General features: G+C 35.1%; 1 protein-coding gene across 4 annotated transcripts; it reads right to left on the bottom strand.

Annotated features, from left to right (window-relative positions):
* Positions 1 to 280: 280 nt before the first annotated feature.
* LOC130732984 (probable protein phosphatase 2C 10) lies at positions 281 to 3,595 on the bottom strand. 4 transcript variants are annotated; one of them, XM_057585013.1, is made up of 6 exons: positions 3,434 to 3,595; positions 3,160 to 3,298; positions 2,299 to 2,538; positions 1,720 to 1,996; positions 895 to 1,049; positions 281 to 801 (listed from the first exon to the last, which is right to left on the bottom strand). In XM_057585013.1, exons 2-6 carry the CDS (start codon positions 3,196 to 3,198, stop codon positions 661 to 663), a joined length of 852 nt encoding a protein of 283 aa, XP_057440996.1. In that variant the 5' UTR covers positions 3,199 to 3,298; positions 3,434 to 3,595; the 3' UTR covers positions 281 to 660. The 4 variants fall into 4 exon arrangements, with proteins under 4 accessions (XP_057440996.1, XP_057441000.1, XP_057440999.1 ...); XM_057585017.1 differs by having other exon boundaries at positions 3,468 to 3,587; XM_057585016.1 differs by lacking the exon at positions 3,434 to 3,595 and having other exon boundaries at positions 3,160 to 3,415.
* Between the last annotated feature and the right edge of the window lie 9,980 nt (positions 3,596 to 13,575).

Below are 13,575 nucleotides of genomic sequence, written 5' to 3'. Positions count from 1 at the left end.
GCTTCTCTGCCATCCCTAGTTTTGACCCGTTTCATTTATAGTTCTCTTTAGTTCTGATATCAACTAGTTTTTTCATTCCAATGGACTAGTTACTTGACCAGTTCCTGGTTCTACCGATTGGACCGGTTTAATAACTATGGTAAATGCAATTGCACTACAAAACTATGGTAAATGCAATTGTACTACAAGTTTGTGTGACTAGATCATGGATAAACCTCAGAAAGGGCCAACTTGAGCTCCTCCCATTTGGAAAGTGGAATGAAGAAAAGGGGTCCGTGTCTATCAAATAATGTGTGGATAGGACCAATGTCCTTCCTATGTACACTAGCTATATTCGAATAAATAAGTAGAAGCATATTCCTCTTAAACACAGCCACCTTGTATCTTATGATGAATATAAAGACAATATACAAAAGATTATGAGTAGCCACACTTGACAGAAAGAAATCAAACATTCTCAAATGACAAAAATCTAATCAAGGAAGCAATTTTACAGCTTTACAAACCCTTCTTTCTCTTTTTTCTTAGGCAAATTACCTATTCAGAAGAAACTAGTATGTGATATGTATGTTATTTGGTCTTGGCATGCTATGTAGAGATATTTACCATATTATTGGTAAGAACTGCACCCCCGTTCAGCACACAGGGTTTAAAATGGTATCACCACCTGAACTTAACCACAACGCAAGATATATCATCTTTACTGTCCCTTTTTAATGCTTCAGCTGTTAGTTGCTTAGCTGCTTTCTGTGGGTCTCTCATTCTTTTAGCAATATCCACTGCCTCTTGATTAGCCATTACCTGGTTTTAAAAGCAAAGGGAATGTTTTTTCTAGTTTTTATATTAACCTTTAAAAACAAGAGTCATGCCAACAAAATAACACTTCTATTTCACCTTCCAAACTCCATCACTTGCAAGGATTAGAATATCAGTATCAGCATCTACATTGGTATTCTGTACATCGGGGTCTGATCGCAAATGTGACTTGAGACTCTTGTCTCCGAATGCACGAGAAACAGCTAGTTGTCCATTTACTCTAGGCACATCACCTTGCATTAACATCATTAATATTACTGTAAGCATCCACACAATGCCAACTTTGTGCTGTGATAAAAATAAGCTCACTTATATCTCAAGGATGCAAATAAACCACTATATTACTGTACAAGAAGTGTCTGTTATTTCATAATTAGGTACGCAAATGCGATAACTCCTTGCAGTAAAGGAAATTTTGCAGTTGCAACTCTTTGATATTAGCATATGAATATAGCCAAGCTCGATTAATTTTTGGGAACTGGGTTTGATGAGGCAACTATCCCAAAATCTTAAGCTGTTGGGGTAAGACACATGAATGGTTTCATGTTATACTTCTAACACGGTCTCTCATGTAAAAGGAAATAGAATAATTAGGGGAAAAACAAATCAAACTCTAGACCACTTGGTCATAGAGGCTCTGATACCATATTATGAACCAACTAATCCAAAAGCTTAAATTGTTGGGTTAAGACACAAATGATTTTTATATAATACTTCTAACACAGGGTTTCGGTAAAATGAAGAAAAGGATTTTTCCTACTGGACCTTAATTTTATGGATTGCTGAGAAATCTGTAAACAACTGTTTTTTCATTCATAGACTTCAGGAATTACTCCTATACATCCAAACAAGAAACCAGAACATGAGACTCCATAAAATTGGAATGGCAGAAGCTTCAAGTACCTGGCAAGTTGGAGACAAAACCTCCTTTAGTCTCAATGCTGCCTCGTTCCGTGTTGGGCTCATGATCTGTACTCATTTGTACTGCTTGACCTTTTCTTGAAAGAACAGCTCTCGAGTCTCCAACATTTGCTATCCACAACCTTTGCCCATTGATCAATATTGCAGTTACAGCTGTTGATCCACCTCGCCCCAAATCAGAACTCTGTGACAGAATAGCCTGATCTGTGTTTTCATATGCTTTTGAGATAGAAAGAGTGGGGTCATTCCAAAATTCCTCCTGGTATATTAAATGAAGAAGTACAAGAATGTAATGTTTCCAATCTGAATTTTGGTACAACAATATCAAAAGGAAGCCAGTTGCATTTAAGATCCCGCTATGCGCAGGTATGAGGAAGGGTCTGACCACATGGTCTAATGTATGCAGCCTTACATTTATATTTTACACAAGAGAGGTTGTTTCTAGGACTTGAACCCGTGACGTCAGTCACATGGCAGCAACTTTTTGTGTTGCACCATTGGTCCAAAAATATCATAGAAGAAATAATTAGTTTTTACAACTCTCTGAGAGTAATGACACACCTCCTTTAGAATGTTGGAAAACAAATGTTTCTGCAAGTAGGCAGGCACTCGGTCTCCCAAGTGACCATCATAAATAGCGAATAAACCCAATTCTTTATCTCGTGTCTGCACAAACTTAGCAACATGATAATCCTCCATTGGATGGTTAGCTCTCCCTTTTACTAGGCTGAAACCATACTTTATTGAGCCATCATGATTTTTTCCCTTACCAGTGCTGGATGAAGAACGCGACGCTACAAGCTGTAAAATAGACAAATAGAATAAACCTGCCATAGTGCCACTTCAGGGGACATGTAAAGAAGCGAGAATGATTTGATTACGCAGAAAAGGCCACAGTTATTTCATTGACATTTGACAATCCCCTATCAAGCAAATAGATCCTAACAGAGTTCTTGGAGCAACCTAATAGATGATCACGGATGCCAAAAAAAAAAAAAGAACGTTTTACTTTTATCTGATGTATCATGTATCTAAACCTCAAATTATAGGCTAGCAAGATACAAACTTTGTGGCTTAGGTTAATTTTATTCTAGCAATTCTACAATAGGATCCAGACAAAACAAGTATTCTGTAATAAATTGCTAAGTGCTAACCAATGTCGACCGGGCACAGTCAAGGCACGGGAAGAATGAACCATGTTCCCTACATAATAAATTATAAGGCAATGTTCTTGATTTCATACCACTCAAATTTAGTATTTTATAGGAATATAAATCCCAAAAACAGAATTTGAGTTTTACCCCAAAATGAGTGATTAATACGAATTGAGAATATAATAGACTCATAATTCCATCAAACTCAAAAGACAGTGAATAATGTTTCATGTAAAAGAATCAACAAGAAAAGAAGTGACATTCTTACCTGAGAGTATGAAGACTTAAAACAGCATAGCTTATCCATGAAGAAAAAGAAAAGTTCCAGCTGCTTATTCAATGTTTTCAACCAATTGGGAAAGAAACCCACTTGCTGAAATCACAGACCTTGTCCAGAATCACAGACTCTGTGATCAAAAACAGAAAAACAATTGTCAAAAACAGAATTTTGAAAATCAACAGAAAACCCCAAAAAGCCATTAAACCAAGCAATAGTGAAGTGACACAAGGTAAAACTGATACATAAATGAAATTCAGCTCACTAATTCAATAAAATTTCAGAAAAGAAGATTCAACTTGGTAGGATGCTTATGTTTCGATAATTATAAGATAGTGTGAGACAGAAAGGAATCGTAGGATGCTTATGTTTCTCTGTTATGATATTATTATGCAACCGTTTCGGAAACCTTAAAGCTTCGCAAACAAAGAATTAAAAACTATATATGTTTCTGTGATACGAAGGGAAAAGGTGTCCCGGTGTCCCAATTGCATAGCAATTTCTTTTTCGCTGTTGAGTGTTGACTTTTTAGTCTTTTACTATATATATTTTTTTTTTTGTAGATCCATGAATCTCCCCCTACCCAACCCATATGTCTTCAGCTCCTACCACGTGAGATATCATACGTGGACGTTTTGAGTTAATTTTGATGCAATGTAAACTATTTGTTATTATTTTTTTTTTAAACATTTAGAAAACTAAACGTAAACTATACAATTAAGTCATTATAAAGGGTAAAAAAATATTGGAGGAGAGAAACTTCAAACACGAACGGGAGAGCTATCTCGGGCATCCTGACTAACAAGAGTGTTTAGAGTAGTGATAACTCATTGATTAGAGCGTCTCGGGCATCCTTCAACATTAGTGCAGGAGATCGCAGGCTGAGGCTAAGGCGACGATAGTTGAAGATGCAACATACAGAGATGGTGGAAAAGCTAACAAAGGATGCTGCAATTGCAACCTTGAGTGATGGCGCCTTAGTCGCCTTAGCCGCAAAGACCAGAGCTCTATTGGACCAATACATGGCTATATGATCTTTAGGGCATGCATCCTAACTATGTTGAGGATCTTCATGATCAACTAGTGCATGACTCGTCCTCTATCCGTACAATGCCATCACCATTAGAATGTTTTTCGTATTTAATTTCATATTGTTTTTTTATAGTATGATTTGAATAATATTACTTTATATCGATTTTTAATAATTAACGTTGTAGATATTATGTCATTTTCGTTCTATTGTTCTTTCCTGAGTTCAATTTTGATATCCAACTCTTATAGGGATCTAGCTTGCCTACTGTTAGATTTGCCAATTAAAATAATGATTTGATTTTTCTGAAACTTCTCGAAAAATGTCCATCTTTTCAGCTCATGTTAACCCCCAGAGGTCTTCCCATTTCCTTTTTTAATTTTGAAGTTCAAAAGACTTCTCTAAAATTTTGGTCGAAACAATCAAACACTTAGTATGAAAAACATCTTTGGCCTTTCTACCACTTTATACTCCCCTCATGGTTTCAAATTTAGTCAAAATTTCTTCATTTTCTCATTCAATAACTATGCTTAAATTTTATACATATTCTCTTCCTCTTTCCTTCCGTTTTCTGGTGAAACAAATAGATCACAAGGGAGGGAATATGCTCACCCCCAACCTCTTTTCAAAAAAAAAATATTCTCATCCCCCAACCCGGGTATTTTTGTGGTACATTTCACTTAGACTATAACATTACCTTTTCACCTTTCAAAAGCAGTTGAAATAGTCAAAGGAGACCATGTTTTCTATAATTGTTACTCTGTAATTTCAATATGCCATATCTGCAGGCTGCAATTTTTATTTTTTATTTTCTGTGGTATTTTTTTAAAAAAGGTGGGGAGAGTGTCTTTAATATTCAAAGTTTGAAGCCGTCCTTTTAATATTAATTCAATGAATGTATTATAATTTTAATCGGTGCCCCAATACCGTCAAGGTTCTAATTTAATGTCATAGTAAGCGTGCTCCATTAACCACTACCTTTCAAAATAGATCTTGCTCTTTCAGATAGTGCTGAAGTTTGCATCCGAAACATCTTTCTTTTCTTATATTTCTCTACCATGAAGTTCTTAAAGTTTTTTTTTTAACAAAAGTTCTTAAAGTTAAAAGAACCTCTTTTTTAAACGATTCTATTAATAGAACAATAAAACAGAAATCGAAGGAAACTATTAGAATTAGAGAGACATAACTCCACCCAAGAGTTAATTTGAGAGTTGAGGATTATTCTACTATTTATAAACACATGTTTGATTATATCTCTAGCTAATGTGAGACTTATAACACACCACCTCACGTTCAAAGTTGGACATCTAAAGTTTGGAATGAACATCAACACGAAGCCCAAATATGAGAGGTGTCCACAACAAATGGATCTAGTATATCCTTCGATACCATATTAGAATTAGGGATGTCTAACTCAACCCAAAAACAAGCTCGAGAGCAAAAACTTAAGTTGTTGGGTAAGAGCCAAATGAATGGTTTTATATTATATTCTAACACCCCCACGCAAAAGCCCTTTTGGCTGGAAGCGTGAATAATGCACAGACTCACCTACCATGTGCTTAAACTCCACATTTTATTAGAAAATGAGGGGCGGCAAGGATCGAACTCTAGACCTTTTGGTCATAGAGGCTCTGATACCATGTCTAATAACTAATTATTTCAAAAGCTTAATCTATTAGGTAATAGCAAAATGAATGGTTTTATATTATTTCTCTAACAAAAACCATTACATCATGCCAAACAAACGAGATGATATGACGAAACCTCTTCAACCCTAACATAATTATACATAGAAAGAGCTAGAGTTTTTAGTCAGATAATCCACAACACAGTTTCCAAAGCTACGAACAAAAGAAAAATCAAAATAATCAAAAGATGATACTAAAGTCTCCACAATTATAATTATTTTAATAACATACGAACTACCCTTCCTAGAGCGTTGCCACGCCAAAAAGCTTCAAAAAATCTGTCTCAAAACACTCGCCGAAAGCATAAGTCAGAAGAACAAAACATTGCATAAAATCAGTAACCTCGCAAGCATTATCTATGTGAAGACCCAAAGAGGATGCAAATCACCATCTCTTATAACCACGAGGCAAAACAACAGCAAGCACATGAGGGATGGTTTTCGAAACCAATTCACAAAATGGGCAGGCGTCATCAACCTTCAACCTTCTCAGCCTCAACAAGGCTCTAACCAGAAGAATTCTAGAGCACCCACACCGCAGTACATCTTTGCAACAAGGTAGAGCAGAAGAATGCCATAGAGATTTCCAAAAACGTGACGGTAGGTGTTGGTGCGTTAAGAAAGCTTAAAAGAACTTTGCTTTCAATTAACAAAAGGATTGTAGACAAGTCTATAAAAAATCTGAAGAGTGTATTGCTTTGCCTCCAAACCTTAGAGCAAACATGTCTATACAATTTGCAAAATGATCCTTTATATAATTAGAAACTCATAAATGATGGTTAATCTGAGGGCAGAGATCGTGCGGTTACAATGATGTACGTAGGGGGAATCGTGTGAAACATTTACGTGAGAGGAGGCAATCAGAGGAAAACTATTAAATGTGATCGAAGGGGGGTGCATCTAGATATCTGCTCTAACGGCTAGCCGACTTGTTGCACACATGCTCCGCCCTGGGTTGGCGCCCTAAGGTTTCTTGAGATGACTCGTGAATACTTGATCGGCCGATACCCTTAAGGGTCCACTTTCCTATTTCAACCTGGGATAATTCTGAAAGTACATAAATTCACATATATGCTTTTCTTTTCAAAAAATACTTAGTAGCAAGTAGCTGCCACATCCGAATCCTATGATATTAAAACCTCACTCGAGGCTTTGTGATTGAGGTTGAGGTTAAATTAATGTTTGACTTAGAACAGTGGCCCAACAATGGCCCTTATTCTAAACGTGGAATCCAATGCTTTGCTTGTAGGAAAGGGGAAGAAAAACAAAAACAAAAAAGAAGAAATTATTCTTCACAGGAGTCTTAAAGAGACAAATTAAGCACACTTTACAGAACACTCCCAAAATAGTCAAATGGACAATGGGCCAATGATTCATGAGCAGATAGGCTTTATGCCGGATTATATTTCTTGTTTCACTATCCCTAGATTCTCATTCTCTTGCCCCCTTATTATTAAGGATGCACCAAAAAACACTAATTGTCCACTAAACGCAACGAACATATGAGCAGCAGCACTTTTTATGCTTCTAAAAACAATTAGTAGCAGGTTTAATTTGTAAACATCTAAGAGAGGGTGAAAATGTATATCAATTTTTAAATTCTTAGACTTCTAATCAGGAAAGTACTTCACGAAATCATAATTTAATGCAACTAAGTACTAACCACAACTGAATGCAACGAATGATAACAACAATAAATTTATTAACATTGATGTGGCCTTCAAGGTTGGTGAACATTTGGGGTTGGAATGATGGCTCACAATCATTTGGGCGAAGGCGAAGTACTTGCTTCAGCTTTTGCGAAGCATCCCGATACTTTGTCAGTTCTGACTGAAGCTCTTGGGTTGCGTTGAATTGTCTTTGGAGCTAGGATGGCTTTCGTGACGTTGTCTTTGAGACGGATAGTGTTGTCTTACATGGAGTGTGGTCGCATTTGTGATGTGATTTGTCTTATCTAGCTTTAAGTATTCGTGATTGTATTCATGTTTCGGATTTTTATTTTTTATTTCAGTTTTTTCACAAGTTAACAACATACTTTATGGCTAAATTTTCAACGCATTGTTTTGTTTGGATAGATGATTGATTGGATGGTTTGTCGGTTTGACACATTTTCTTACCTCTGATGTAAGCTCTTTTATTATTGGTTGAATTTGAGCTCATTTCCTTTTAAAAAAATACCAACAATAAATAGACTAAATAAAAAATTATGACAATTAATCTTTAATGTGAAAACATAATCCCGCAATAAAAATAGAAATTCAATGCAATTGAAGTATGAAAAACTAAAACTAAACAATTTAGGTTTAGAAGATGAATTAAAAATTTATTGTTTCACCTTCCACCATTGAAATTTACTTACATATCTGAAGTCCCCGAATGATAGATCAAGTGATAAAAGTTGGGGAAATGAGTTAAGGAGGGGAAGGTTCAAAGATCAATCTCTGGAGGAGAAGTTGGCTGATAAGAAAAAAAACATGCATATCTCAAATCGCTTTCAGATTTTCTTCACTACTTTTCAAGAAAATTCTAAAGGTCTTGCACAAAGAACCCTCTTGAACATTACAAGAAAAAACATATTAAGAACTACTAAAAATCATCGATACTCACGAAAAACCGTCGGTAATGGAGTTTGACCGACATACACCGAGCATTGGGTATTTGATTACCGATGATTTTCCACAACTGTCGGTAATTAGTGACGGTTTTTAGCCATTGGTAACTACCGATGGACTTATCCGTCGTACTTACCGACGATCATTTTCGTGGGTAACTACTGACAGTTACCGTAAGTAGCCTTTTCTTAATTCTTTTTTTTTTCGGCTAGTCATTTTTCACTTCATCATCATTCCCTTCATCGTTCTTCTGTGTCTTCAAGATGCAAACCTTGCTCTAAGACTGACAATTTTTAATTACTGTTCACCGCACATTTATGTGACTATTTCACATAAGTGGCGGCTCAAAGTATTATGCACAATTACAATATATGTTAAAATTAAAATAATATTAAGTCAAATAATACTTATACTTATGAAGTATTCGCAAACCTCACATCTACCCATGATTGTTGATTTTTCTGTTTCATATCCATACTGTTGGTAGTTCCTTTTTTAGCGGGCCTAGGAAAACAAAGTAAACAAAACAACAAAGGCTATTTTATTTTTTAGTGGGCCTTAGCCCATGTTTTGTCTTGAAAAAGAAGTATTTGAAGATAGCCCAGCAACAATGTGAGAAAGAGAGGAGGATTTTCGAGCTCTTTGGTAGATTTTGTGGTACATCGTTTGTAGTGACATATTTAAAAATTTTATGCTATGGGGTAATATGCATGTAAAATTAGTAACAAGGAAAACATGACATATTACTCCATCTGTTTTAAAATAATAGTCTAGCTAGAAATAGAAGAAACACGTATATCAAAAAATGTAATTAATATTGCTAAATTTTTAAAATATATTATTTAATTTCTATTTTACCTTTTGTAGTGAATTTTTATCCATTCTCATTTATTCTTCTCCCAATGGCATTATTGTAATTCTATGTGGACAATTATTTGAAACAATTTTTTTCTCTATGTAGACAGTTATTTTGAAACGAAGAAGTATTATTAAAAATTTAAAAGGACATCTTAATTATTTTCTACGGGCCCGTTCGGTGGTCAGAATAAATGATAAATGAAAAATGTATCAATTTTAAAAAAAAAATACATAATTTTTTTAAATTTAATTTTCTAAATAGTATTTTTTAAAAAGTGATTATTTTATTAAACTAATTTTTTTTTATAAATGAGCTTATATTTTAATATTAACTAAAGTTAAATTAATTTTCATTAATTCATCTATATTAGTTTTTTCGAAGGGAGTCTAAAGCTAATCAAATTTGTAAACAATTATTACAAGATATTATTCTTTCAAAAATAATTTATATTTAAATTATTAATTATAATTATATAAGTATATAAATAATTTTAAATAATATCATATGATAATATAAATTAGTCTATATTTACTGTTAAAAAATTTATTATTTGTATATATGTGAGTAACATATTTTATTGTTAGTGAAGAATTATTTTGTAGATATAGATAACGAAAAATAATGTTAACTAAGTAGTAATAAGTGAGATAGTGAAAATTTAATTATTTTATATGATTAAATCCAATATTTTCACCATTTATAAATCAGTTTATTTTTCATTAAATTTATTAGTTGTTAAATAATTTTAACTTAACAATAACAACTAATTCCAAGTTTGTGCCAGAAAACGATTATGAACCTGCTGAGGATGTTGATTCTGGGGATGATGATGATTTGTGTTTTGATCAGGGGAGGGACGACCATGAAATTCCTGGAGATGAGTCTGGCGAACATGACGTCGATACTTTGGTGGCGGAGCAGCAATGTTTCACGGTGGTGGAAGCATCGGAATTGAATGGAATTTCGAATTTGAATGTGGAGTTGTCAGACACGCAAGAAAGGAGGCAGTTACAAGACTTGGTCGATTCAGGTTATATAGGGGAGGAGATTCAGGCGTGGAAAAAGGCTATAAATGAAAAGGAGGATTCTGATAAAGGGATTCAAATTTTAAACAAAAAGATAGAGAATCCACCTTCCTATAAGTATGCCCCAAAATTTGCAGTTACAGGTTATTCTTTTAATTCACAAGATTTAATTTTGGCAACAAATCTCTATAGGCCTCCTTATCCTGCTTATTGGGACCCAGTTTACCAAACGTGTTTGCCTGCACCTGCTAGCCATAATAACGTGTTTTTACCAGCAAGGGAGCATACCTGTTTGGCAAAAGCTTTTAATGAGAAAAACAATTTTCCAGCAACTTCACGTTTGAGTGAAACAAGGCCAACTTTTGTTCACACTTCAGCGCATCAGATAGTGAGGCAACAGGTCAGAACGGAATTCGTTGCATCTTCCCCGCTGCGTGAGTCCGGTTCGCCAGTGGTGGTTCAGAACTCGCCATCCCTGCCTCTTGCCTGCGCTGAATCTCCAAGTCCGCCTGTGGTGCTTTCTTCTCAAATGAACTCATCAAAGAAAAGTTCTCAAAGGGGACGTCCAAAGGGTAGCAAGAACAAACAAAAACCGTTACCTGTTGATTTTTTAGAGCCAATTCAAGGGGAGGATGGCGTGACGACGCGCGCGCAGCGCACTTGGTTGGTAGGGAAACAACTGGGTTTGAAGCCACGAGGGTCAGAAGCGTTGATGATCAAAGGTTTGGAAGCTCAAATTTGTATAAATCATCCTCATCTAAGTTGATATGCCAGGTCCTTGGCTCACATGGAATGCCCGTGGTTTGGGAGGATCAATGAAACGAGAGGCAGTGAAGAAGGCGTGTTGCACTGGAAGCCTGAGCTTATACTGTTTTAGGAGACGAAATGGTGTGACCAACGACGTTTTCATATGTGTCAATATCTACGGGCCACATATTGATGGGGAGCGCCATCTCTATATTGCTTGGCTGATTTGCTGCGTCTATGAGCACTTGTGGTTGGATTCTGGTGTCTTTATGGGCATGTATTGAATGTCAAATTGCTGGGGAATTTGGCTGTTGTCGTTGTGCTGGTGATGTTACGAAATTGCTACTGTTGTTTTGACTGGTGTTGTTAATTTTGCTGTTGGGCGGGCTGCTGTTTGGTTCTACTGACGTTGGTACATGTAACTTCTACTGTTTTCATGGAAGGGGCGATTTTATGTGTTTGATATTTTGTAAGGGATGCACCATTAGCTATCTTAAGGATGTAGTACTCTTTTTCCTTGCTTGGGTTTTTCCCACTGGGTTTTTCTTAGCAAGGTTTTAATGAGGCACATTCTTAAGATTTCATTTAGAGCCATTTTGCGGGGAAGTCATATGGGGGTTGTTTTAGTTGACATGTTTAGATGCTTGCGAGATGCATTATTTGTACTTTGTCACAACCTTGAGAATCTTTACTCTTGGTTATTATTAATAATATTACTTTCATTTTCAAAAAAAACAATAACAACTAGTAATTGATAAGTAATAAAACTAATATTTTATTAAAATCAAAATTTATATTTATTAATTAATATCATTATAAATTATATAGAATATAAATATTGAAATTCATTTTGGGTTATGGTAATAAACAATAAAAAACTGATATCCTATCCTGTCATGGTAATTTCTATCCTAGCTCCCCCCCTCCCCTTAGGATTCGTTTACACATGATAGATAGGATATGATAAGGGACAAGATAGTGTTATCATATCTAGTTGACACAACAAACAACATATTACAACATGATAAGATTATTGTTATCCTATCTTGTCCACCGAACGCGACCTACAATTTTTGATATTTTCAAAAACTTTGCACAATTTTTCATTTTCAACTATGTGAAGTATATATCTCCATATATAAGTAGCTGAACGATCAAATATATCTATCTCCATATATATAAGAGCAAATATACCATTGAATTTTGTGTTCTCCACAAGCTTTATTTTAAGATTACTAATTCCACTCGGTCCTAAAAGTGCACTATCAAAGCATTTATCCATGAAATAATTATCAAACTGATTGATTATCCAGTGCAAAAGCAACTGATAAAATGACACTAGAGTAATGCATTACAACTAAATGGAAGAAGAGTAGAAGACCAATAAACAATGGCAAACAATTTTGCATACCAACCAGGAATAACTAAATGGAAGACCAACCAACGAACAATTCAACAGCCAGGCTTGGGCAATTGCAACAGGGAATGACACTATTGGTCTTTTGCAATGATACTAGGTGAAAGAGACTATGGAAGTAAAAGGGCAGAGTGTTGGGGGTATGGGCTTAAACCATGATCTGATGGTCATGTATCGTTGAAAAATAAGGGAATGATGCATGATACCATGGATATTATCCGTGAAAAACAAAACTACAACACTTAAAATAAAAGTTGAAAAGGTTTTAACTTTGGGAAAAATTACAACGTGAGGGCTATTTTCATTGGGTGGGGCAACATTACACACTGGTAGACTAATAGTCTAATACATTATTACACTACAAGAAAAACAGCATTTAGAGGCAGCCATTCTGCGGCGGTTCCAGGAAAACCGCCGCAAATTGTAACACTGCGACAGTCCTGTGGCGGTTTAGCCAAGTGCTTAGTGGCAGTCTACTTTCAAATTCTGGCGGGTTTTAAGTATTTTGCAGCGGTTTAACCATTGATCCTGTGAACGATATAAACATGTATGATTAAGAGTATCTAACATGTCAAACTTAATCATAAATGTAAAAAAATTGTACTTCATAGCAAGTATAAAGAGTAAAACACCACAAAAATACATAAATTCACCCCAAAATGACACTAGAACCCAACCCCAATTGAGCACTATCTGTAAGAAATTAAACAGGAAAATACCATTTCCAAGCAAATTGACATTCATTCACCATCACATATCAATTTGGCAATTCAGCCATTGATTAGAAATGACATATAAGTACAAATACATGAATTGACACTAAAATGACACCAGAACATAACTCAACCTTAATCGAACACTATCTGGATTGAATAAACAAGAAAATACCATTTCTAAGTAATTGGGAAATCCAGCCACTGATAAAAAATCACATATGAATTGACATGAAAATCAGAAAAGCAATTGAAAGAGTTGAACCTTAGCAAAAGTAAGAATATAAAATTATTACCATTTTAGTAAAATTCCCAAA

This window comes from Lotus japonicus, chromosome 1 (genome assembly GCF_012489685.1).
Source record: "Lotus japonicus ecotype B-129 chromosome 1, LjGifu_v1.2".
Classification (NCBI taxonomy): domain Eukaryota; kingdom Viridiplantae; phylum Streptophyta; class Magnoliopsida; order Fabales; family Fabaceae; genus Lotus; species Lotus japonicus.
Note: the sequence above shows the minus strand (reverse complement) of the source record. Positions and strands in the feature narration are given on the sequence as shown.